The sequence below is a fragment of the Perognathus longimembris genome, chromosome 4 (assembly GCF_023159225.1).
Source record: "Perognathus longimembris pacificus isolate PPM17 chromosome 4, ASM2315922v1, whole genome shotgun sequence".
Lineage (NCBI taxonomy): Eukaryota > Metazoa > Chordata > Mammalia > Rodentia > Heteromyidae > Perognathus > Perognathus longimembris.
In genome coordinates this window covers 23,683,980-23,706,779 of record NC_063164.1, presented here as the reverse complement: position 1 = coordinate 23,706,779, position 22,800 = coordinate 23,683,980, and the positions used below count along the sequence as shown (strand labels likewise).

The 22,800-nt window shown below is 45.5% G+C and overlaps 2 protein-coding genes across 4 annotated transcripts in view; one reads left to right on the top strand and one right to left on the bottom strand.

Annotated features, from left to right (window-relative positions):
• The window catches only part of Ccnyl1 (cyclin Y like 1), a 34,965-nt gene extending 32,707 nt beyond the window's left edge, over positions 1-2,258 (top strand). For all 3 annotated transcript variants that reach the window (XM_048344867.1, XM_048344866.1, XM_048344865.1), the window contains one exon: positions 401-2,258. In XM_048344867.1, coding sequence (XP_048200824.1) covers positions 401-517 — 117 coding nt within the window. In that variant the 3' untranslated portion in view covers positions 518-2,258. The remainder of the gene's footprint in view (positions 1-400) is intronic.
• A 5,975-nt stretch (positions 2,259-8,233) lies between these two features.
• Fzd5 (frizzled class receptor 5) lies at positions 8,234-14,741 on the bottom strand. Its single transcript, XM_048344864.1, has 2 exons — positions 14,602-14,741; positions 8,234-14,330 (listed from the first exon to the last, which is right to left on the bottom strand). The coding sequence occupies exon 2, from the start codon at positions 14,067-14,069 to the stop codon at positions 12,309-12,311; it is 1,761 nt and encodes a 586-aa protein (XP_048200821.1). The 5' UTR covers positions 14,070-14,330; positions 14,602-14,741; the 3' UTR covers positions 8,234-12,308.
• Positions 14,742-22,800: the final 8,059 nt, after the last annotated feature.

The window sequence follows — 22,800 nt, the reverse complement described above, 5'->3', positions numbered from 1 at the left end:
ACTTTGATCATTAGTCCCCATCTTTCCTTCTAGTACAGCATGTGCCTACCTCAGACATTTGTTTAGAGTTCATAATACCTAATGAAGATTGTGTAGAATTTGATAAGCACTGATGGCTTTGTGGTTGCCTAAGCAACATGATATTGCTGTTAGGAGCCTATCATGACACCCTTGACATCTTTGGGAAGTTAATTTTCAAGTAACTTCATAAAACTCATTTCCCAATCATCATAATCCTTAAGTGATGTTACCTTAGTGAATTGGCAGGAAAGACCAACCCAGAACCTAACAACACTCAAAGTCATGACTTAACACCAGTGGTGCTGTTTTGTTGTTTTGTCTTTCACATTGGAATTAAAAAAAAAAAATTCTACCTGTGTTCTTCTGTTTGACTTTGTAGGCCATTTCAAGATTGTGTGAAGACAAATACAAAGACTTATGTAAAGCTGCTATGAGGAGGTCTTTCAGCGCTGATAATTTTATTGGTATTCAGCGCTCTAACGCCATACTCTCCTAAGATGGAGAAATGATGAGTGGTAACATCATGAACTCATCTACAAAGACTGGAGAAATATCACCTCTCCTGCTCGAAACCAGCAAATAGTATTCTCACCGAAAGGAGAGAGCTCGAATCCAAGACATGGACTGTATACACTTGCACTTGCTAGGGAAGAATGGGACCTTGTCAAAGCAACAACACACTTATTGTCCTCTTTAATGTAAACAGAGCTACAAAAAACACTCCAAAGCAAAAGCTCCAAACCCACACACAGTTATTTGCTTACTGTGTAGGCCAGTAGCTGTAAACTCTGTGAGGTTTTTTTCTAGTTAGTAGTTTAAATTTTTAGACTCTAAAAACACTAACCACATAACATTCATTTTTTAAGTTGTTTCTGCTCCCCTCCCCCATATTGCTGCAAATGCCTTCAGAATTGATGCAGTATTAGCATTTCAACATAGGACACACACATACCTGCCAGTATCCATGTAGGCTGCGAATCACACATGGGTCTAGCACATGCTCAACAAATTCTCAACCACTGAGCTGGCCCCAGCCCAAAACATAGGACTCTTAACACTGATGAAACCACTTAGGAGAAGACTAATGTTGTTTGGTATTGAAGATTGTTCCTACTGTACCACTGAAGCTGCTAGTCATTATTGGCAATCAGTTTAAACCAAAAAGCTGCTGGATAACACTTGCCATTCATATTCTTTGCGAGCACTACTTACTACCATTTTGGCATGATTGGAGTCATAAAAAAAATCAGTAATTGGACACTTCTGTTGGGTGTACACTGCATTTCTTGTGAATTATTAATGGTGCTTCTTATTTTCTGATAATTTTCCTCTGGTTTGTTAAGTGTACTAAAAGATATTTTCATAATGCCAACCAACCCCAGCAGTTAGTGACAACGGTTAGCTGTGCCGAAAGGTGCGGTGCGGTCTGAAGCTCTGTGACCCTGTGCAGGTTCTGCAATGGGAGCAAAACATCATTTCAGCGTTTCGATCTTGCAACTTTGGAATATTGAGCTTTGAATTTTAACACCTTGCTCTAGACCCACATGAAGATGGCAAACATTTGTCTGAAATAAATGAAAATCAAAGCCTAATATTGCACATTTGCAAAATCAAAAGACAGGTGATTTAACTTCCAAATTATGTTTTCTAAGCGTTTAGCACTTAAACTTTTAACAGCTATCCAAGCTCAGAATTGCATCCAGGTTCTTGGGCTCCCTTGTGCTTGTAGAAGTACCCTCTTGTTTTTAGAACTGGATTCCATCTGCTTTGGTCACCTAAACTTCTTTCCTCTAGAATTGGTAAAGGATGATTATGAAGAGCTGTGTTAATTCACATGTAGTAAATGAAAAGAAGTTGGGCCCCAGGAGCAGCAAGTGAAATGGATGTGTTTTTTTTAAATCTGTGTTCACCTGACTATAGTGTCCCATTCAAGTCCTTTGTGAGAGGGAACTTAAAAGGTACCTTAGGTACCCCTTACTTTAAAGGGCAAAGGGTAATTTTAGATTGAAAAAAAATTGGAAATAGGAAAAACAGTTTTCTCAACTATGTGAAATCTGTCTTCTCAAATGTAATCTTAGGAATCTTGCATGTAAACCAAGCCTTGCAGGCCAAGAATACTTTTCTCTCAGTACAGCAGTGCTTCAACAGGGTATTGGAGGCTTCAGGTTCCATCACTTGAAAGGACAGAGGCACAAATGATAACCAATGATGTGTGAAATACTACAATCTACCACCTCGAAAAAAAACCCATTGTTTATGGAGTTCAGAGCTTGGAGATTCAAGTATTGATTGCAATTTTATTTTGAAAAGAATGCTACAACTTAATGTGGTTTTTCTTTCTCATGTTTATATTAAAAGAAAAGCTAATAAACTCTATTTTAATTAAAATATGCCTAGTATGTTTTTAACATTGTCTACTTAGCATTACATCTCTCCACAACTTAAATGCCCTGTTTTTAAGTACCTTCAAACTGACTTTGAAAGCAACTTTGATCATGCCTCAGTTAAGGTGTAATAATTGATTTCTTCTGCTTTAGCCCTTTTCCACCTGAAGATAATTATTAAACTAAAAAATCACTGTCTGGCAACAGTACTTAGTGGCACAGTGCATTAGATGGCATTGCCAAATAGTTCATTATTATTCCTGAGAGGAGGAAAAGTACATTCAAAGACAGAATTAGGTAAAATATACCAAAAGAAAAGAATGACAGGAGCAGTGCAGATTTAGTGCATGAGGCATTTGAGACTTTCAGTTAAATTGGAAAGAAGTAGGGGAAATTGGGGTCACAAGCTACAAGATTTTACTTACATCTATGTTGAAGTTTATATTTCAATTAAAAATATACTTAGTTGCTGTTAAGTTTTCTTAATAAATTGAGTCGCTCAGCTATAGCAGTTCTTTTAAAAGGTATTCATGTGTTTGTACTTTCTCAGTACCTAAGGTCAGATTTTTCAATGATCAGCTCTTCTGTTCTTGATACATTATTGCTGATTAGAATAAATTAACTAAATTTATAAGATTATATGTACCCTGTAATTTACAGAGATGCTGACTGAATGGCCACAGATTTAGAAAGTAAAAGATTTGGGAGAGGGGCACTAGACAAATTTGTGACTTAAGAACAAGTTGGCAGAATTATCACCAAGAATTGTTCTCCTTTTTTTTTTTTTTTTTTTTTGCCAGTCCTGGGCCTTGGACTCAGGGCCTGAGCACTGTCCTTGCCTTCTTTTTGCTCAAGGCTAGCACTCTGCCACTTGAGCCACAGCGCCACCTCTGTCCGTTTTCTATATATGTGGTGCTGGGGAATCGAACCCAGTGCTTCATGTATACGAGGCAAGCATTCTTGCCACTAGGCCATATCCCCAGCCCAAGAATTGTTCTCTTGGCCTTAACTCTGGAGGCAATACAATTACTAACTGGGCAACTGGGTCATCAAGGTAAGAATATAAATGCCACAGCACGGGGCTGGAAATGTGACTTAGTGGTAGAGTGTTGCCTAGCATGCATGAAGCCCTGGGTTCAATTCCTCAGCACCACGTACACAGGAAAAGCCAGAAGTGGCGCTGTGGCTCAAGTGGTAGAGTGCTAGCCTTAAGCAAAAAGAAGCCAGGGACAGTGCTCAGGCACTGAGTCTAAGCCCCAGGACTGGCAAACAAAAAGCCACAAGTTGGTTAAGTTCTCTGACACGTTTGGAGGGCTTAGAAACCCAACCTACTAGTATGTGGTAACCTGGCAAATTTTCCCAGGGTCTGTAACTGGAAAAAAAAAAAAAATAGGTTTAAAATGGAATACCATATTGATGTTCAGCTTTGGGCTTTGGAGGGATTTATTTTGGCTGAATTTTACTCATTTCTCAAATTTTAGCTGGCATATTATGAACTGGATTTCATTGTTTTCATTACCAGGGAAAAGACAATGATCTGAAATAAATGTTTGAAGCCACTGAAGCTGCATTTGCAGGCCAAAAAGTGGTTGCTTATCAGTAATTTCATGTGATTTATCCTGACACAAAAACTGGGGCTGAATGTTTGTGGTTATGGAAGACATTTTTTTCACTATTACAGATTCCATCCTGGTTTGTCCTTTGTAGCTCTGTATGTCCGCGTTACTGAAATCTTAACAGAACTGACTCCTGGTTTTACAGCAGTTCAACAGCTCAACTTGGTTTAATTTCCTGCTTCTCTCAAGTATAATATTTCTTGTTTCAAATAAGCTAATGCCAACATCATCTAGACAGCAGTCTCCACTCTGTATTCAGGGTGGGGAGTGTCTAAAATGACTGACTAGCCTAACTGTGCCCTCATCCAGAAGCTGTATGTTTTTTAGTACTACCTAGAAAAGCACTTGACAGCAAGCAGAAATATATTTCCAGCAAAGTGCTAGTTTCTGTGAATAATCGGGGTTGTACTTAGCGTCCAACAAGGAACATAAGATTACCTGACGCCTCCCTAACCACCAGCCACTTGCCAACCTGGATGGCTTGACATGGTGCCAGCAAACAACAGAAAAGATCTAGAAGCCCTTCAACAAGACCTGTTTCCCCAGTACACAGGAGCAATCTGTTTGGTTTCTAAGGCAATTTCCAGTGAACTACTTTAAATGGATTTGACAAGTGAGAGACCAGGTACTTCAAGATCTCAGGTGCAGGAAGAATAGCCAGGCAAAGGATACTGTATAGAAACTAAGAGGAAGCCCTAATTTTATGAGCTCAAATTGCCTAACCTTACAACTATTTTAAGGGGTAAGCAATTTGAATGTGGCTAGGGAAATGGAGTTCCTTTGGGGTCCTCAAACACCAGGAATATTTGGTGCTGTGGCTCAGGTCTAAAACCTTGCTTGCTTGGAAGACAGAGATAGGAGGATTAAGGTCTGAGGCCAGCCAGGGACAAGGAGGAAGTTAACAGGACTTCATGACTAATGGCCGGGCATGGTAGAATGTGCCTGCCATTTCATTGACATGGGGGAGCTATAATAGGATTGCTGTGTAGGCCAGTCCAGGCATGAAGACCCTATCTCAAAAACAGTCAACATAAAAAAGGGCTGTCAAAGTAGTTTAAATGGTAGGTCATCTGCCTAGCAGGTGGGAGGCCTGAATTCAAACCCAGACTTACTGAAAGACAACCTCAAAGGATACCCACATTTGTCAGCTACCCATCCTTTAAAAAGGTTCCGTCAGCCTGGTGCTGCTGGCTCATACCGGTAATCCTAGCTACTCAGGAGGCTGAGACCTGACAATCATGGTTCGAAACCAGCCTGGGCAGAAAAGTCTCCATGAGACTCTCATCTTCAATTAACCACTCAAAAACCAGAAGTGAGTGAAACTATGGCTTGAAGTGGTCTGTAGAGCATTAGCCTTGAGCAAAAGAGTTCATGGACAGTGCCCAGACCCTGAGTTCAAGCCCCACAACTGCAAAAAAAAAAAAGTTTCATCATTTATTTCTGAAAACTGCCTGAGGCCCCAAAATGTTGGCTCCTTGGTGTAGGAGTTGACTTCAGTATGCCAACAACCTCTCCTCCCACCCCCTGCTTTACTCAGTTCCTGCCTCACTTTGCAACCTTCACCTAGTATCCCACATGGCAAGGCTTGGTTACTTGATCCACTTCCAAAGCATTGGCAAGTTCAAGGAAACGCAGGCTTTCTGTGACTCTCAGGCTGAGAGACAGATTCCCTTTGCTCACCTGTTGGAGCCCATCTGTATTAGTAGTAGTAGTAGTAGTAGTAGTAGTAGTAGTATTGCCAGTCCTGGGGCTTTGAACTCAGGGCCTGAGCACTGTCCCTAGCTTCTTTTTGCTCAAGGCTAGCACTCTGCCACTTGAGCCACAGTGCTACTTCCGGCCTTTTTTGTTTATGTGGTACTGAGGAATCAAACCCAGGGCTTCATGCATGCAAGGCAAGCACTCTACCACTAAGCCACATTCCCAGCCCCATCTGTATTCTCTAAAGCAGCTGTTTCCCAACTTGCTGTACTTGGCACTTACCCTCACCTGCTCACATTGGTCCGAGAACAGAGCAGCATCCTTACCTTCCCAAACCTAGTATTCTGTCTGGCCTTTGATGCTGTTGTTGAGGTAACCTTCTTATCTAATAGAAGTGACTCCATTTCTTTTCTTTCTTTTTTTTTTTTTCCAGACCTAGGCACTGTCTCTGAGCTTCTGTTACTCAAGGCTATCTTTCTACCACTTGAGCCATGGTGCACTTCAGGCTTTTTCTGTGTACATGGTACCAAGGAATTGAACCCAGGGCTTCATGCATGCTAGGAAAACACTTTTACCACTAAGTTACATTCCCAGCCCTCCATTTCTTAAAAGAAAATTGACCTACACACCCATCTCCCTTATACAAGTAATTTATTACTTTCTGCTTTTAAATTGCCACCTGCTTCCTTCCTTCCTTCCTTTTTTTAAGGCCTAGACTGGGACTCAAACTATTTACCTGATGCTTTCACTCATTGGCTAGTGCTCTACCAACTGAGCCATGCCTCCAGCCTGCCACCTGCTTCTTAAAAGCTTGAAAGTACCTGAAACACAAGTCTCTCTAAATGCAACAGTACTCTGGACTGGCTTCCCAAATCAAAACATTACTGGCAAATCTGACAATCTACAGTTAACAGTAATGTCCCAACAGTAACTTGGGAGCTATGTCATATGCTGATTTTATAGGATGTTAGCCTTTAGGGAAATAGGTAAGGAACACACAAGAACTGAATGACCTATGCAACTTTCTTAAAATTACTTTTGTCTATAGAAAAAGGTATGTTGGGGTGGAGGTTATGAAACCTCAGTTCCAGTGTCTGAGGCCTTGGGAATGTACATTTCTCACAGAAGAACCCCATTGATTTTAGGCAGATTCAAGTTTAAAAGCTTTCCACTCCCTTTAAGTCTTTCCATTCCATGCTTGCATAGTTGTTGCATGCTTGATTTGCTTACCCGAACCTGGTAAAGACATAGAATACCTCTTCACAGATGGGAAAGATGAACTTGTAGGAGGTTATGTGTCCAGGACAAGAACTCATAAATAGACCTGGGATTTGAATCTCTATAGTCAGTCTGGCTCTGCCGTCTATATTCATCACCCTTCTGCCTCAGTCTAGTTTCCATCATGACAAACGTAAGTGCTGTGTAACTAAATCTTTACAAGAAGCCTTACTGCCAAAATTACCATCCTGGGTCCACCCTTCTCCAACCTTCAAAGGTTGCTCTGCTCCAGCTTGTGACTGCCCTTTCCTCCATATTCCACTGAGTGAAAATGAGCCAGGAAAAAGTAAGTGAGAGGTATGCCAACTAGAGAGTCTGTGCATATAAAGCTGGGCTGCTCTTCAGTCAGAGTCCTACTCACCTACCACGTTCTGCCTGCCACTCCCAGCTGCCCAAACTTACTTAGGTGCTTGCCTAATACAGTCCACAGAACCCCCGCTGACATTGACCTACACGCTCATGCAGTTACCTTCTGGTGAATTTGTGCTCTCCCTGCCCTCCACATTTAAAACTCCTCATTATTCATGTTTTCCACTCACTTTCCCACAGTCTCAGAGCCTTGCTGGAGAATATGGACATACACCAGGCATTAACACGAGGCATTGGAGGCTAATCTGCCTTTTGCCCTCGGAGGAAGGTAATTGCAATCAATAGTAGTCTGGGATCCATTTAATGTGTTCTCTTTCCTCTGAACTCCCCAAGCTGTATTTAGTTCCTAGTTATGTATGGATCTGACTGCTGGGTAATAAACAGTTTTAAGAGTTCTTGCTTCCCCAACCAGACACCCAGAAACCACGCCATTGCCACTCAAACAGGTACAGCGTGTACATGGGCGGTTCATAAAATACATGACTAGGCCACATCTCTGTTCTTCCATGGAGCTCCCTTCATTTCTTCATGTGAATAACGAAACCACATCAGCAGGAAAAACCTAGGAAATACATTCAAGTAAAACATAGTTCATTATTTCTGTTTGGGGTGACTGAGTTTTCTTGGTTTTACTGAAGAATGTTGTTGCTGCATGTACATTTGAGAAACTTCATTACCATGTTAGAATTCACATAGGCAGAGAGCAGTGTGCTTCTCCATAAATACAAGGAGAAAGAGACTTCTATACCACCTTTTTATTTTCTTCATCATTGCTTTAATGCATTTTTTAAAAGTTATCTACATTAATTGGGAACAAAGAAACAAAAATAGACATTTCTTTGTTTTTATAAATAACTAATCTTCATATCTGATAAAAATCTCAAACCAGTATGTTACTTTCCCACAAATAGAATACGTACAAACATTTTTTTTTTTCTGAAATAAGGTCAGCAAGTTAAGTGTCTTGAGACTAACATGACCACATACAGTTGCTGTTCTACTCACTTCTAGGAACAAAGCAAGATCGCGTCAAGATGCTCTGGGTTTCCTTTTGTTAGTGTTATGAATTCAGAATTATAATAATCACTTGCCAATAATCATCTACAGATTCAAGTTGATTGTCTACAAAGAAAATATTGCTGGCTCTGAGCTGTGAGTTTTAGATTTGGCATGACAGTGACTATGTGAACAGAATAGGCACTATGCATGTATGGAAATCAGAAAATGTACTAAATGCCCTGGGCTCCATCTACTGACTCGGTATGTGCCTCATTTGGCTCAGTATGAACTCACCTGCACCAAACCCGTATCAAAAGTCACTAAATCTCTCATATATATAATATATATATTAAGTATATACACACCCACAAAACATACAGACTATATACACAATTTGTAACAACACGGTGTGATAGTGTCCTCAAAGAATGTACCACAGACAGACATCATCCTGGCTAAAATAAATGCTGAAAATGTCATCGAGCTGCTAGAAACTTCCGAGTTTTGAGTCAGGTTACTTACATCCTGCATACCCTTATTCTTCTTTTTCCTTTCAAAACCATCCTCCCCAACTCAGGCATATTTCTTCCCTGGGATTCCTTGATTGGACTTTGGAGACAAGAAAGGACATGTGTGCAGGGGAAGCGGAAGCAGGGCAATTCTTAGTCACTGTACCTCACACCTGCCTAGATGTGTGATGTGCTCAGTCCTGTTTGCCACATTTGGTGTTAGAAAGCACTTATTCAAAGCTTTGTCCGCCTACCCCCCCTGGGTCTTTCTGTAGAGCACAAAAGTGAAAGCAGCTTTTTTTCAGCAGGGGTAGCAGTTCATTAAAATATACAACTGCTCTTCCTAGCTCTAGGGTTCCCATTCTGTACTGGAGAGCGGAGGTCACAGATGCTGTTATTAAGGTTCTGTGTGTGATCCATGGGTTTTCTCCTGGCAGCCAATGTCAAGATTAGTGTCGCCCTGGCCCAGGAGGGAACAGCCTAATGAATACCAACTTTCCAACAGTGCTGGTGGCACATTATTTAAGCTTGTACATGCGCACAATGACACACAACACATATACACAGGGGCCTGGTCACTGGCAAAAGTCTTGGAAAATATGACAAAGGTTTGTGAGAATAAACCAATAAGGCACCAAGAAAAATGGTCTCCAGCCAATTTAGACAACTTCAAAATGTGAAAAGAGAAAAGAATATGAATTTTAAGAACTTCCTACAATGTGGCTGATCCACTGAGGTCACATTGGTTCCTTTAGCTTCTATCTAAAGCCTTATTCCCTAACCTAGGAAGCGAGATGCTGATTAAAGTCACTAATGGGAGAGGATAGCCCAAAAATTGTATATCTGAGATAAATTGGGTACTACACCCCTTACCCCAACTTTGAAAAAAAAAGGGGGGGGGTTATGAAGAGGTTGCTCAACTACTCCACGAGCCTTTTTTTTTTTCTTGAGTGTGGAGTGTTTTCATACCAAAAACGTAAAGCAAACGAAAAGTAAAAATAGGAGGTGGCTATGAAGAGATGCAGAGTCCCCCCCTTGGGGAGGGGGGACCAGCCTAAGTTAGGGAAGCAAGTGGCCTTAATCTTCAACCTTGTAGGGAATGAGGGGGGAAGGAGCGAGAACAGAAACAAAATAGAGGTGCTAACCATTTCCTACATTGCCTCCCCTTAACTTAGCGTGTTTGTTATAACTGCTGTACTTAAAGTACACAAATCATTCCTACTCCAATGTGGCATGTTGCTAAAGTGAAAGGGAAAATAATATGGAAAAAATGAAAGCATTTTTTTATCCCTTCATTCTGCATGTTTCAGCGTTTCTGCACAGCCTGTCTGGATTCCTCCAGGAAGAGCAGTTAGGAGAACCCAAATGAGGCAAAATGATTGACACCACAGGTTCTGGGAAGACATAGTAAATGAAGGAAGGCATCAAGGTGATCAGAATGGGTCTTCCTTCACTTGGAAAAGCAGTAGAGAAACGTGCTCAGAAGGGATGCTACTGCAAGGTGTGCGAATGAATAAAGGAATAATAAAGTTCTTAGCTATATGTGCTAGGTTTTTGTCAAAGCCACTGACATTTTGAGTTCAGTTAAGTATTGTAAGAGCAGTGTGCTGCCCTTATTTATAAATGTGGACAGCCATCCAACAATTTTAAAACTATAGTTCTAGGTGTTTCTCCACCAGCTAAGTATTTAAAGCCCTTGTGGAAATGATATTTTTGTCTACTCAATACCCACGACATAAAACTGACCTAGTCTTAAATTTTACTTTTGCAACTTCGATACAAATGAAACAGAAATGCTTAGATTCCAGTTCTTTTCCTAAGGAAACTTTCTCAAATAAATGTTACTTGTGATGGCTATTGTCACTTCCTCTATCTTGTCCTCAGTCCAGGTCACTGATGTTTGCTGGCTATGGGCGGCCACCCCCTTTCCCAGTAATGGCCTCACACTCTTCATGAATGAATGCTTAAACAGATTAGGAAAGCAAACAGACCTATGTGTGAAAGTGTGTGTGTGTCCCCAGTGTGTGTTCCTGGGGGTGAGGGGAGGGAGGAGGGACACTCGAAGGGGGCTTTTCTCTTGGGATAGTGTTACACTGATCCATATTTGCGAGTTTCCAGAAGCATGTTATTGTTTGTCTTGCCAAGAGAACCGTAGTGCTGTGTCCACCAGGCCAAAAAGTAGCCCAGTCAGGGACACTTGTTTTCCCTCCTTGGGGCCAGTGTTTGGTCACAGGTAGCCAGGCGCCCTCCCCCAGTTCTAGCACTTCATTGGAGGGTGGGTGTGGCTTCTAATCACAGCTCCCCAGGAGAGGAGGAATAAGAAAAGCAAAAAAGACTGTTTAACATGATAAAGGAGGTAGGGTGTGGGGGCAGATAAGAGAAGGGGTGGAAATTTTCTTTAATTGCTGGGAGCTTCCACTTTTGAGTCCTTGAAAAGGGAGCCCCCTTCGGTGAGGTACTCTAAATCCTTCCAAAAGAAGTAACTGGGTTTATGGTCACCAAAACTGTAGCACAAGTTCTTTAAAAAAATAATAAATTAATAATATTAAGGGATCACTGGAACTTATTAAGAGTCTCCCACCTCCCTCTGGCACAAAGCTCACCATCTCAGTAGTCTACAATTCAGATCAACCAGGTGTCATCACTTCATTTCTCACCATGAGAAATGTTTATGCCCCACACCCTAGATGCTGCCTCTATTCAAGCTCCATTAGGAATGCAAATGATCAAAATACTGTGGACTAGAATCCAGGCTCACCCAACCAAGTTAAGAATGCACAGAAAATCACCAAGTTTGGGAGGCCTTCACAAGGGGTGGGGGGGGGGCAAAACCGGGGGTGACACCTGGAACAGGCAGCTGCACCAAAGCAAACTGGGTAGTTTTAAGCAGGGGTAGGAAAAAAACTGAATAACACACTCCACACCTTCTCACTCACAGCAGCCCAAACTCTGTTCACATTTCTCTTTAAAAGACACATGTCTAGGAAATATATCTTCCCAATTCAGACCACGCAGTTCAAAGAAACCTGAACCGAGTGTAACCTTATTACAATGCCAACTTGAGGATTGTAAAGCCCCCAAAAGCAAAGGTAAATTTTGTTGCCAAAAATGCAACAGAGTTTTTTTTTTCTAAAAAAAAAAAAAAGTAAAATACATATAAATTAAAACCAGGGTTCCTCTAAAGAAGGCAGCAAGGAACTCCAACCAGAATACACCCGACTGAGCTGAGCCCCTTTGAGAAGAACCGGGACAGGTCCACCCTGGCAGGCGTAACCCCCTTCCCCTTCCTCTCCAAGTCGCCCCAGGAGGGGGGCGTCAGCACCGAGAAGGTAAACGGAAGTGACCTTCGCAAAGCTACCCAACAAAACACCCCCCCCTCTCTCCACTCCCCGCAAGGGTGGCGAGGGCGGGGGCAGGGCCTCCTCCGCCTCCTCCTAGACGTGCGACAGGGACACCTGCTTGTGGTAGGCGGCGGCGGCGGGGCCAGGCGGCCCGGTCCTGCCCGTGAGCGCCGCGCTGGCCTCGGCGTAGTCCCCGGAGGCCATCGCGCCACCGCTCTTGTGGCCCCGCCGCGGGCGGCAGCAGCAGCGGCTGGTGAAGCGCCGCCAAGACTCCACGGTCTTGCCGGACCAGATCCAGACACCCGACGTGATGCCCACCACCAGGCACATGAAGTACTTGAGCATAAGCACCCAGTACTCGGGCTTGGCGCGCGGCTGGCCCGCGTCGGAGCCCGGGCACGCACAGGTGAGGGCCGCCTCCCAGCTCTCGCGGTAGTGCTGTTCGTACAGGTAACAGGCCACCACGATGCTGGCGGGCACCGTGTAGAGCAGGGTGAAGATGCCGATGCGGATCATGAGCTTCTCCAGCTTGTCCGTCTTGGTGCCACCCTGCTTGATGACGCTACGGATGCGGAAGAGCGACACGAAGCCCGCCAGGAGGAAGAGCGTGCCCACCAGTAGGTAGAGCACCAGGGGGCCCAGCACGAAGCCTCGCAGCGAGTTCAGGTTCTGGTTGCCCACGTAGCAGATGCCGGCCACCGGGTCCCCATCGACCGAGCTCAGAGCCAGCGCCGTGATGGACTTGACGCTGGGGATGAGCCAGGCGGCCAGGTGGAAGTACTGTGCGTAGCCAGCGATGGCCTCGTTGCCCCACTTCATGCCAGCTGCCAAGAACCAGGTGAGCGACAGGATGACCCACCAGATGGAGCTGGCCATGCCGAAGAAGTAAACCAGCAGGAAGACGACGGTGCACAGCGCAGGGCCTGTGGTCTCGTAGTGGATGTGGCTGTGCTCCCGGCTGCAGGCGACGCTGGCGTGGCCCACGACCAGGCGCACGAGGAATCCCAGGGACACGCACAGGTAGCAGGCCGACAGGAAGATGATGGGGCGCTCGGGGTAGCGGAAGCGTTCCATGTCGATGAGGAAGGTGGCCACCGTGGTGGCGGTGGAGATGAAGCACAGAACCGACCACAGGCCAATCCAGAAGGTGGCGAACGTGCGCTCATCCGGGCTGAAGGACGGCTGGTAGCAGGGCACGGCGCAGTTGGGCACCTGGCCCGTCCTCACCTTGTTGTAGAGCGGGTGCGACTCCTTCAGGATGGGCACGAAGGGCTCGCGGCACGTGCACACCGAGGGGCCTCCGCTGGCGCACTCGCCCCCGGCAGACGGAGCCCCTGGGGCGCCTGGGAGGGTGGGCTTGGCCGGGAAGGTCCTGGGGGGCGCCGTGGTGGCCTCACTGCGGTTGTAATCCATGCACAGGACCTCGGCGTCGCGGCCCAGCACGGGGAGGCGGTCACAGCTCATGCGCTCGGGCCAGGCGAAGCCGTACTGGCGCATGAGCGGCGAGCAGCCGGCCTTGGCGCGCTCGCACACCGAGCGGCAGGGCGGCAGCGGCTTGTGGTAGTCCGGCAGGCAGATGGGCGTGTACATGGAGCACAGGAAGAAGCGCAGGTCGGGCGAGCAGTGGATCTCCACCAGCGGCCAGAACTGGTGCACTTCCAGGCCTGCTTCGTCCTGCGTGTCGTGGTTGAACTGGTTGGGCATGTGCGTCAGGTTGTAGCCAATGCCCCGGCACATGGGCACCGTGATTTCCTGGCACACTGGGGCCTTGGAGGCGGCCGCCGCCCGACCCGCCAGCTGTGCCAGGAGCAGCAGCAGCAGCGAAGGCGGCGCAGACGGGTCAGGCCGAGCCATCGCCCCCTCCCTCCCCTCGTCTCCAGCCGCCCGCGAGGGGCCGACACACAGGCCGAGGAAGCCGGGGCCGGGGCCGGGGCCCGGGCTGCCCTCTCCGCAGACTTGGGTGTTGACGCCGGGGCTGGCAACCTGTTGGTTTCTTTTTCTCTTCAAGAAACCCGTCCAAAGCTAAACTGCTTTCGGGAAGGAGCTGGCTGCCTTCACTCTCCGGGGATGAGGCTGGGGAGGGACGGCGAGGGCTCCGATCCCAAGGAAGGGAGTCTTTAAAAAGACAAAATGGGGGAGGAAAATCACAACCACCCCTCTTAGAGGGGAGTCAAAAGCCCGGTCCCCGTCAGGAGTTTCCAGTCTCTAAGTTAACCTCTCTCCTTGCCTCCCCTCTCCCTCCGGGAACGGGACTTCTCATTCCCCACACCCTCCTTTCCAGGACGGGCCCTCGGGGCTGGGTCTCAGGACCGGGCGCTCCGCCCCGGGAAAGGGGCCGAGGAAGCGGGCTGGCGGGCGGGGAGAAGCGGCGGGCGCGGGCTCTTACCTCTGCGGGTCCCGCTGGGGGACAGACGTCCGTAGCCAACCTGGATCCCCCGTCTTCCGAGCACTCGGCTCCGAAACGCGCCACTCTGAGTCGGGCCGGCGCGGGGAAAGTTTAGCAAAAGGCTGGGTACGGGTGGCGGCGACACATGGTAGCAGGTGGGGGCGTCTCAGAGAGCGGGGCGCCCCCAGAATGCGATCGGCGTAGGCCGGTCACTCGCCTTCTCTTCCTCCGGATCGCCCCGCATGATCCGGGCGGAGCGGGGCAGGGGCAGGCCGGGCGTTCCACCGGGGGTCCTGGAGTAGAAGGAAGAGCGAGCGCGCCTTGGCAGCACCTGGGCGGGAGAGAGGCGAGGCGCGGCGGCCCGGGGACCCCGCAGCCTCACAGCACCGCGAGCCGCCGGCGCTGGCCCGGCTGGGACTGCATGGTGAGTGGCCGCCGCCGCGTCCCGCCAGCCGCTCGCCCGCTCCCCTGCAGGGGGCTCCGCGCTCCAGCGGACTCTGGGGGGCGGTGGCGGCGCTTTCGGAACGCACCCGGCTCGGCTCCTCCTCCCCGCGCTCGCGCACCCTCTCGCCCACCTCCGTGGGACACGGAGCAGCGGGCGGCGGCGGCTGAGTGTCGGCCGCAGGCTGACTGCCCTCTCCCGCCGCGCCCGGGTCACCTGCCTCTAATGCCCGCCGAGAGGCCCCGCCCCCGGCCCGCCCCCTCGGGCCCGGGCTCCAGCTGCGGGCCGCCCCACCAGGCTCTCCGCGGGTCCCCGCCCACTGCCCCGCGGGCTCGGCCAGTCCAGCCCCCCGCCCCGCGCGGCCTGTGGCCCCGCCCGGGGCGAGCAGTGGAAGAGCGTTGGCCAATAGTGGGCCTGGAAACGATAGGGGCGGGGCGAATGCTAATCACCGCTGCCTTGAGAACCCGGGCGGGAAACCCGGGCGAGAAGTGCTTCCAGAGTTCTCTGGGGCGCCCACCGGCCTGTTCGAACTCCTTTTCTTGTTAAGGTGCTAGCTTCTGGAGCTGTGCTTCCACAGTTTCCGCCAGGTCTCCTCTCTGCAGCTCGGCTTCTTTGCAGAGTCCGGCGCTTATGTGGGTGGAAGAACTGCTCCAAGAATGATTGCTAGCTGTGACACCTGTCTCTAGTCTGCGCTGTCTCGGATTGGGTGAAAGAAAAACAAATACTTACTGAGCTCCTACCACGTTAGTCCTTTGCATCTTAATACAAGATTCGGAATCTGCAATTCTAGGAGGCCGGAGCTCTTTACTGGTGAAGGAAACGAGGCTTGGCACGGTGATCCAGGGAACTGAGCTAAAAGTTAAAGCAAGGACCTGGGCAATCTCGTGCACCGCCCTATTGCGAGCGCCCGGCGCACAGTAGGCACTCCAATAGCAAACCTGCGATTGGAACCCAGGTAGTTGGGCAGTGGCATTCATAATCTTACCTATCTCTCCCCTCCCCCCTCCCACGTCCTGGCTGTTTTCCAGCTTCTATCTTATACATCTTGTAGTAACGTCTTACTGTGGTGACCAGACAGTCCTTTTCTGGTTTTGGAAGATGTTAGTCCTCATCAGCCGAAGTTTATGATTATAAAGTCGCTGGCCTGCGGAGAAAAGCAACTCTGGGTTCAGGGTTCTACTGGGCAGGGTGCAGGATGGGGGTGGGGGGCCCGGGCTGCTCACCACTAAGCTGAGCCCTGGAGCTCCATGGGGGGCCAAGGGGGTGGCTCAGAGGAAGCCCGAGGCTGGGGAAGACCTGCGGGGCGCCACTACCACAGGGACGCACTGGGGCGCTCTCCAGATGGGTTATTATGCTGCAACTTTTAAATGTCCAACGCGTTCTAATTAGGTTCGTGGAGTGAGGTGTTTCGCATACTTGAAATTCATTCACATGCTTAGGAAGAGAGTTTAAATAGTATCCCTCTCCCCCACCCTTTTCTCTCTCTGGGAAAAAAAAAAAAGGCGAAACAGGCCGAGGGCCTGGGGACACTTGAAGAACTCAGGACTGCTCTCCCTGGCTCAGATAGGCTGCGAGTTATTGTCGATCTTTTCTGTCCCATTTGTAAAGGCTGCGAGACTAAATTGCAAAAGAGCCATCTCCCTCCTCTGTTGTAAGCTCAGCCTCGTCATTAAGCGCTCCACAGACATCACAACTATGAATAAATATGGAAAATGTACACTGCATCTCTCATCCCTCTGAAATTCTACAGGTGTTCATCTTTTATCTCTTTTCTCTGGAGGAATTACTTGGCACTGTTATGTCTGCAAACCCCATCCCGGCTTAAAAGTAGTGAGAGTTGAAAAACTATGACTCTGCCATCCAAAGGAAAGGGAACCCTCGGTGGAAAGTATGCACAGCCTGTGAACATGCCAGCAAGGACTGTCTCCTTCTGTGCCCTTGTGCAACGGTGGAATTGGGGATGGACAAGTGTTGGCTAATAATAAAAAGTATTTGAACATGGAGAATGTTAACCACTCACACTGGAATTTAGTCAGAATACTTACGTTCTTTCACTTGGTTCTGACTCTAACTCTGTTATCTAATGGCTGCAGACCTTATCTCTTCTTAATCAATAGCAAAACACTTTTTGCCTGGAGATCTCCAGTAAGAACAGTAACAACAGAAGAAAATACAGCCAGCTGAGTGTAGTGGCTCATGCTTCTAATCCCATACTGAGAAAGGGAGGCAGGAAGACCTCAAATTTGAGGCCAACTGATCTACCTAGTGAGCCTGTGTCAAAGAAAGAGCGAGAAAAACAGAAAGGAAGAAATAAAGAATAAAGGAAGGAAGGAATGGAAAGAGGAGAAGCAAAAGAAAGACAGAGCAAAATATTGTCAAAAGAGACCTTTTAAAAATGATACTTTCATTCCTTCATTTTCCCACCTATTACTTCAATCTAAAGGTGGTTTTAACTGGAAGCATGGCTCAAGTGCCATCCAAACAAGCATGAGTACCTCAGTATCAGTCAGTCAATCCACCAATAATGAATGTAGTTTAAAATGCTTACTGTTTAGTAGAGGTTAAGCAGAATACCAAATTCATGAACATTACCTCAAAATAGCTTGCTTGAAGTTATTCAGTTTATGGAAAGGGTAGAAATGGACATTTATCTTTTCAAAATTAGCATCTGTTAGTTGTAAATAAGACTGTCATTTTGGAACATATCCATATTTGCTTATCATGTACTTTGTTCAGATTCATCACCCTCTGCTCTCCCTCCTCCCTTTTCCTCCTTCTTAAATCAATCTCAACAGGTTTCACTGTTCTATTTTTATGTATTAAACAGTTTGACCATATTAGCCTTCTTTTAACTTCTTCATTTTCCCTCCCTCCCCCCCCCCACTAGTACCCCTGCAAGGATCTGTGATACACTCTTGTCATTCATTTTTAACTTAGATCTATGTTAATTGTTCAAAGAAGTTTCACTGTAGCATTCCACACAACTATCGATTAGGCTAGTCAGATTTACCCCCTCAGTTATTATCTCTTTCCCTTTCTTCAGTCTCCTATTAGTGAAGTTTTCAATGAGTTTCCTGATGCTATCACGACAAACATATACATTGTATTCCTAACAAGAGTCTGTTTCCTTTCCCCCTTCCTTCTAGTGTCATCAAAGTCACAATTATAAACATGTTATCTCTCTCTATATATATTTATGATCTTGTATGTATTTATGTATAATCTTGTAGGTCTAGCTTCCACATGAGAAAACATTTGGTCTTTTTCCTTCTGATCCTGGCATATTTTGCTTAACATGATCCATTTACCTGCAAAAAAAAAGGGGGGGGGCTGGGAATATGGCCTAGTGGCAAGAGTGCTTGACTCCTATACATGAAACCCTGGGTTCGATTCCCCAGCACCACATATAGAAAATGGCCAGAAGTGGCGCTGTGGCTCAAGTGGCAGAGTGCTAGACCTGAGCAAAAAGAAGCCAGGGACAGTGCTCAGGCCCTGAGTCCAAGGCCCAGGACAAGAAAGAAAGAAAGAAAGAAAGAAAAGAAAGAAAGAAAGAAAGAAAGAAAGAAAGAAAGAGAAAGAAAGAGAGAGAGAAGAAAGGAAGGAAGGAAGGAAGGAAGGAAGGAAGGAAGGAATGTACTCATGGCCTTAAATATGAAACTGTAACCCCTCTGTACATCACTTTGACAATAAATAAATTAATTAAAAACAAAAAAACCCCACCAACAACCCATGTTTTTACTTTTCTTTATGGCAGAATAATAATCCATTGGGTATGTGTACCCCATTTTTTCAATCAGTTTCTGAGCTGTTTTCGTAGCTTGACTATTGTTAATAATGCTGCAATGAACATAAGCATGCAAATGCCTCTATTGTACCCGGACTTACATTCCTTTGGAGACATGCCCAACATGGTATCTCTGGGTCATATGGTACTTCTATTTTTAGTGATTGCACTAGTTTACATTCCCACCAACAGTGCATCCTCACCAGCATTTGTTGTTGTTGGCCATTCTGACTGGAGTAGTTGAAATCTTAAAGTCAAAATGTGCCCTGGGTGTTAATTCATTATCCAGCAAAGTAGAAAACACTAATTTTAATTAATTAATTAACTTATTGTCAAAGTGATGTACAGAGGGGCTATTGTTTCATACGTAAGGTACTGAGTACATTTCTTATCCAACTTGTTACCCCCTCCCCGATTTTTCTCCCACCTTTTCCCCTCCCAAATTCCCTCAGAAAACACTAAAGTTTTTAAAGGTACAACTGTTTTGTGTGGGTGATGGTGCTAGGGATTGAACCCAGAGCCTTGTACATCCTAGAAAACACTCTTTACACTGAACCATACCACCAGGGACGTGTTTTAAGCTCTTAAAATGTCACCAAGTGTCCTCTTTGGTTAATTCAACTCATCCATCCTTCAAAAAGCATGGAATTTCAGACTTGAAGACACCAATGCTATATATCTATTTCAACAGGGTCAAACTCATAAAATTAAATTACATTATTGTTCTGGTATGTTTAATCACTGAAAGTCTAGAAGATAATGCTAAATATTCTATTTGAAAAGTGTCTGATGTTCAATACATTCCAAAGTACTGGTTTTCGATTTTGTCATCAGGGAATAATTACAGTATTTTTCCTCTCTCTCTTTCTCCCACCCTAGCACTGGGTTTTGACTCAGGCCCTTGCACTCACTCTGCTTGGCTTGTGCTCTATCACTTGAGCCACACCTCCATCCTCAGTATTTTTATTCTTACTAAATATATGCTGTTTATATATGCATTGTTCTTAATGCTATAGAAATGGATGAAGAGAGCCTTTGTATGCTATTTAGTAGATTGATGTTTGAGCTTGGAGTGGTATGTGAAACATAGACACCTTCAATAAACATTTGTGAAATGCAAAAGTGAGTAAATAACAGCAGAGGTTAACTTTCTTCAGCTTTATGACTGGCATTAAGTCTTTGAATGCAGTATACCATATGAACTGTAGTTCTGAGGTTGACCATAGTAGGTAAAATAGAGTAGGAGTCTGAGTTTGACTTTGTCTTTTTAGCTGTTCACCTTAAGGCAAATCATCCAACAACTCCTTCTTGTCTGTATAAAGGAATTAGAAGTCATTATCTACCTCTTAGTGCTAGTGCCAGAAGTAAATGAATTGCTATAGTAAAACATTTAAACCTTTGTTATTACCTGAGGAATCTTCTCAGAGCTCAGCTAGTATTAGTACTTTCTTGTAGGGTTTGTTTTATTTTCCTATTTCCCCAGTTTTCTTTCGCACCTTACTTTGACAATGGAAAGAAATGAAGAACTGTTTTGTTTTGTTTTTTTAATTCCAGAGGTGCTTTATTTCTCAGCATGCTCCCAGCCCCTCACCAGCTATCTTTGACACATAGGCAGTACTAAATCAAATGCCAATGCATGGATCATTTTACCAGCCCAGGTGAAATTTTTACTTCTCAGGGACGCATACCTGATATCAGCAGGCACACATGTGCGGACACAAGCCAGCCCAATCCCCAGCTCCTCACATATCCTATGGCATCTCTGTGCATTCATTCCATCAGATCCGAACCTTCATTGACAAAAGAAGACACTAGCCAGAAGATTAACACCATGAGCCATTTTACATTATAAGTGGAATAAGTCCATGATAATCTTCAGTCCTCTTCCCTCTCACACGATGGTAAGAGATTATAACAAAGTAAAAGCAGCTTTCTTTTGCTCCCCAAGGTAGTGGAGAACTAATCTTTCCTATCTTGGTCAACAGGGCTCTCAGCCACACTTTATAATCACCGGGAGAGCTTTTAAGACCAAGAGAGTGTTGGGTCCTATTAAATTGGGATTTATGGTTGGGGGGGGGGGCTAGATATTGTTTCAAAGTTTCTTTTATTTGCTTATTTGTTTTGTTGCTGTTTTGTTTTCAACTTGGCAGATGATTTTAATTTTCATCTAGGGCTGAGAACCACTGAAAAGACGGTTGGGTGCCCATTCAATACAGTCCCAAACTTGAACCTCACTGGATCTTCGGCTAAAAAAGGATTAAAATGGAACACCTCAAGAGAAGGAATGGGGAAGTGCTGTCTAGGATAATTGCACCTGAGTCTGTTTAGGCTGACGGGAAAATTCTGTAAAGCAACAGAATTATAGTGAAATATATTAACAGTGAGGTTAACCATAATATCAGCCCTGGGCAAGTATGGAGCCCTTCCTGTATGCCTGACTGTGATAAGCATTTTGAGTATATAATCTCTTTTACCCCTAAGGATCTAGTTGGGTGGACATTTTATAGATGTCATTTTATAGATGAAGAATCTGTGATTCCAGCAAGCTGAAACTTAGGTTTCCCTGACTACAAAGCCTGTTTCAATTGTGAGCTTTGCTGTAGGTCTACTAGCAACCATTCAAGTACTGGGTTCCAAGAAAGCTCACCTGATAAACTTTGAGACAATCAATTTCTTTCATTTGTTGCCATTCTGTTCTGTAAATGCATTAGTATTTTCAGTTCTGAAGTGGTCTTGTGTGTGTAGAGGAGAGTGTGGGGAATTTGAAGGCTTTGAATTCATGTAGAATCTACTATAAACCCAGATACAACCGTTCTTTGACTTTTCCAGACTAGGCATGCAAACAGAGGCCCTGTGGACTATATTTTAGAATCTTCTAGAGGGTTTTGTTGTGATGGTTGTTATTATTGTTTGTTTGTTTGCTTTTGTTTTTCTTGGCAAGACTGTGGATTCTACTCAGAGCTTCATCCTTGTTAGGCAAGTACTCTACCACTTGAACATGACCCCTGTCCTGCTTGCTCTTAGCTTGTTTTTCAGAAAAGGTCTCTCACTTTTACCTGGGCAATCATCCTATCTTTGCCTCTCGATACTTGTGATTACAGGCATGCACCATGAACTCCAGCCAGTTCTTGATAAAAGAAAACTTCAGTTCACTGAACATAGACTTGGCCATAAGGCCCTGGGTTCTATCAGTAGTATTTCAAAACAAAAACATGAACTCTGCACCTGCTATGAACCACCTACTGTGCCAGAGGCACAGTGGGGAAGGCATAGGTGATGGAGCAGGACATCATGGGAGCTCAGAGAAGTGCACTTACCCCAACCTGGTGGCCCAGAGAAGATCCAAGCTGCCCTGAAAGGTTGAGTATGAGTTGGTGATTCATTAAGGCTTAGGGTAAGAAAGAGGAGACGTAGTGTTTCAAAGAGGAAAAAGGTTTAATAGTAAGAATCAAGCAGGGGCTTTACATTGTTACAAGGCAGAAGTCTTTGGAAATTCAAGAGTCCACTACAGTTGACATGATACAGAAATCATGACAATAATACTGCTGCTACCACTGCCTTCCACACCAACAGAGCCGATGGCTTGACATCCAGAAGAAACACCAAGGCCAGCACTACCTTTAACATTTCTTTTCTAACCTGGCTCATCAGCAACAACAACCACCACAACAGCATCAGAAATAGTAGCAGCATAATAAGGATGGCTTCTGTTTTGCATTGGCCTGCCAAGGTGGACAGAGCACATATAGCACTCGAAGTATTTTTTTGTTAATTATATTCATGTGTGCATCCTACACATAACACCCCTTCACTAATACTGTGTTTGATTTATTGAACTGACTGGTAACACAGAGGGCAAAGAAGATGAGCATAGACCCAAGAAAATAAACAAAAGAGTTTTGTAATATTTATCCACAAAGCAACCAGGGCCTATCTTAGTTTTGTGTTGCTATAAAAGAGTAGAAACCACTCT

What these genes read in the sequence shown, in the direction of transcription:
- Fzd5 (XM_048344864.1), bottom strand. Translation starts at nt 14,069, where the DNA reads ATGGCTCGGCCTGACCCGTCTGCGCCGCCTTCGCTGCTGCTGCTGCTC.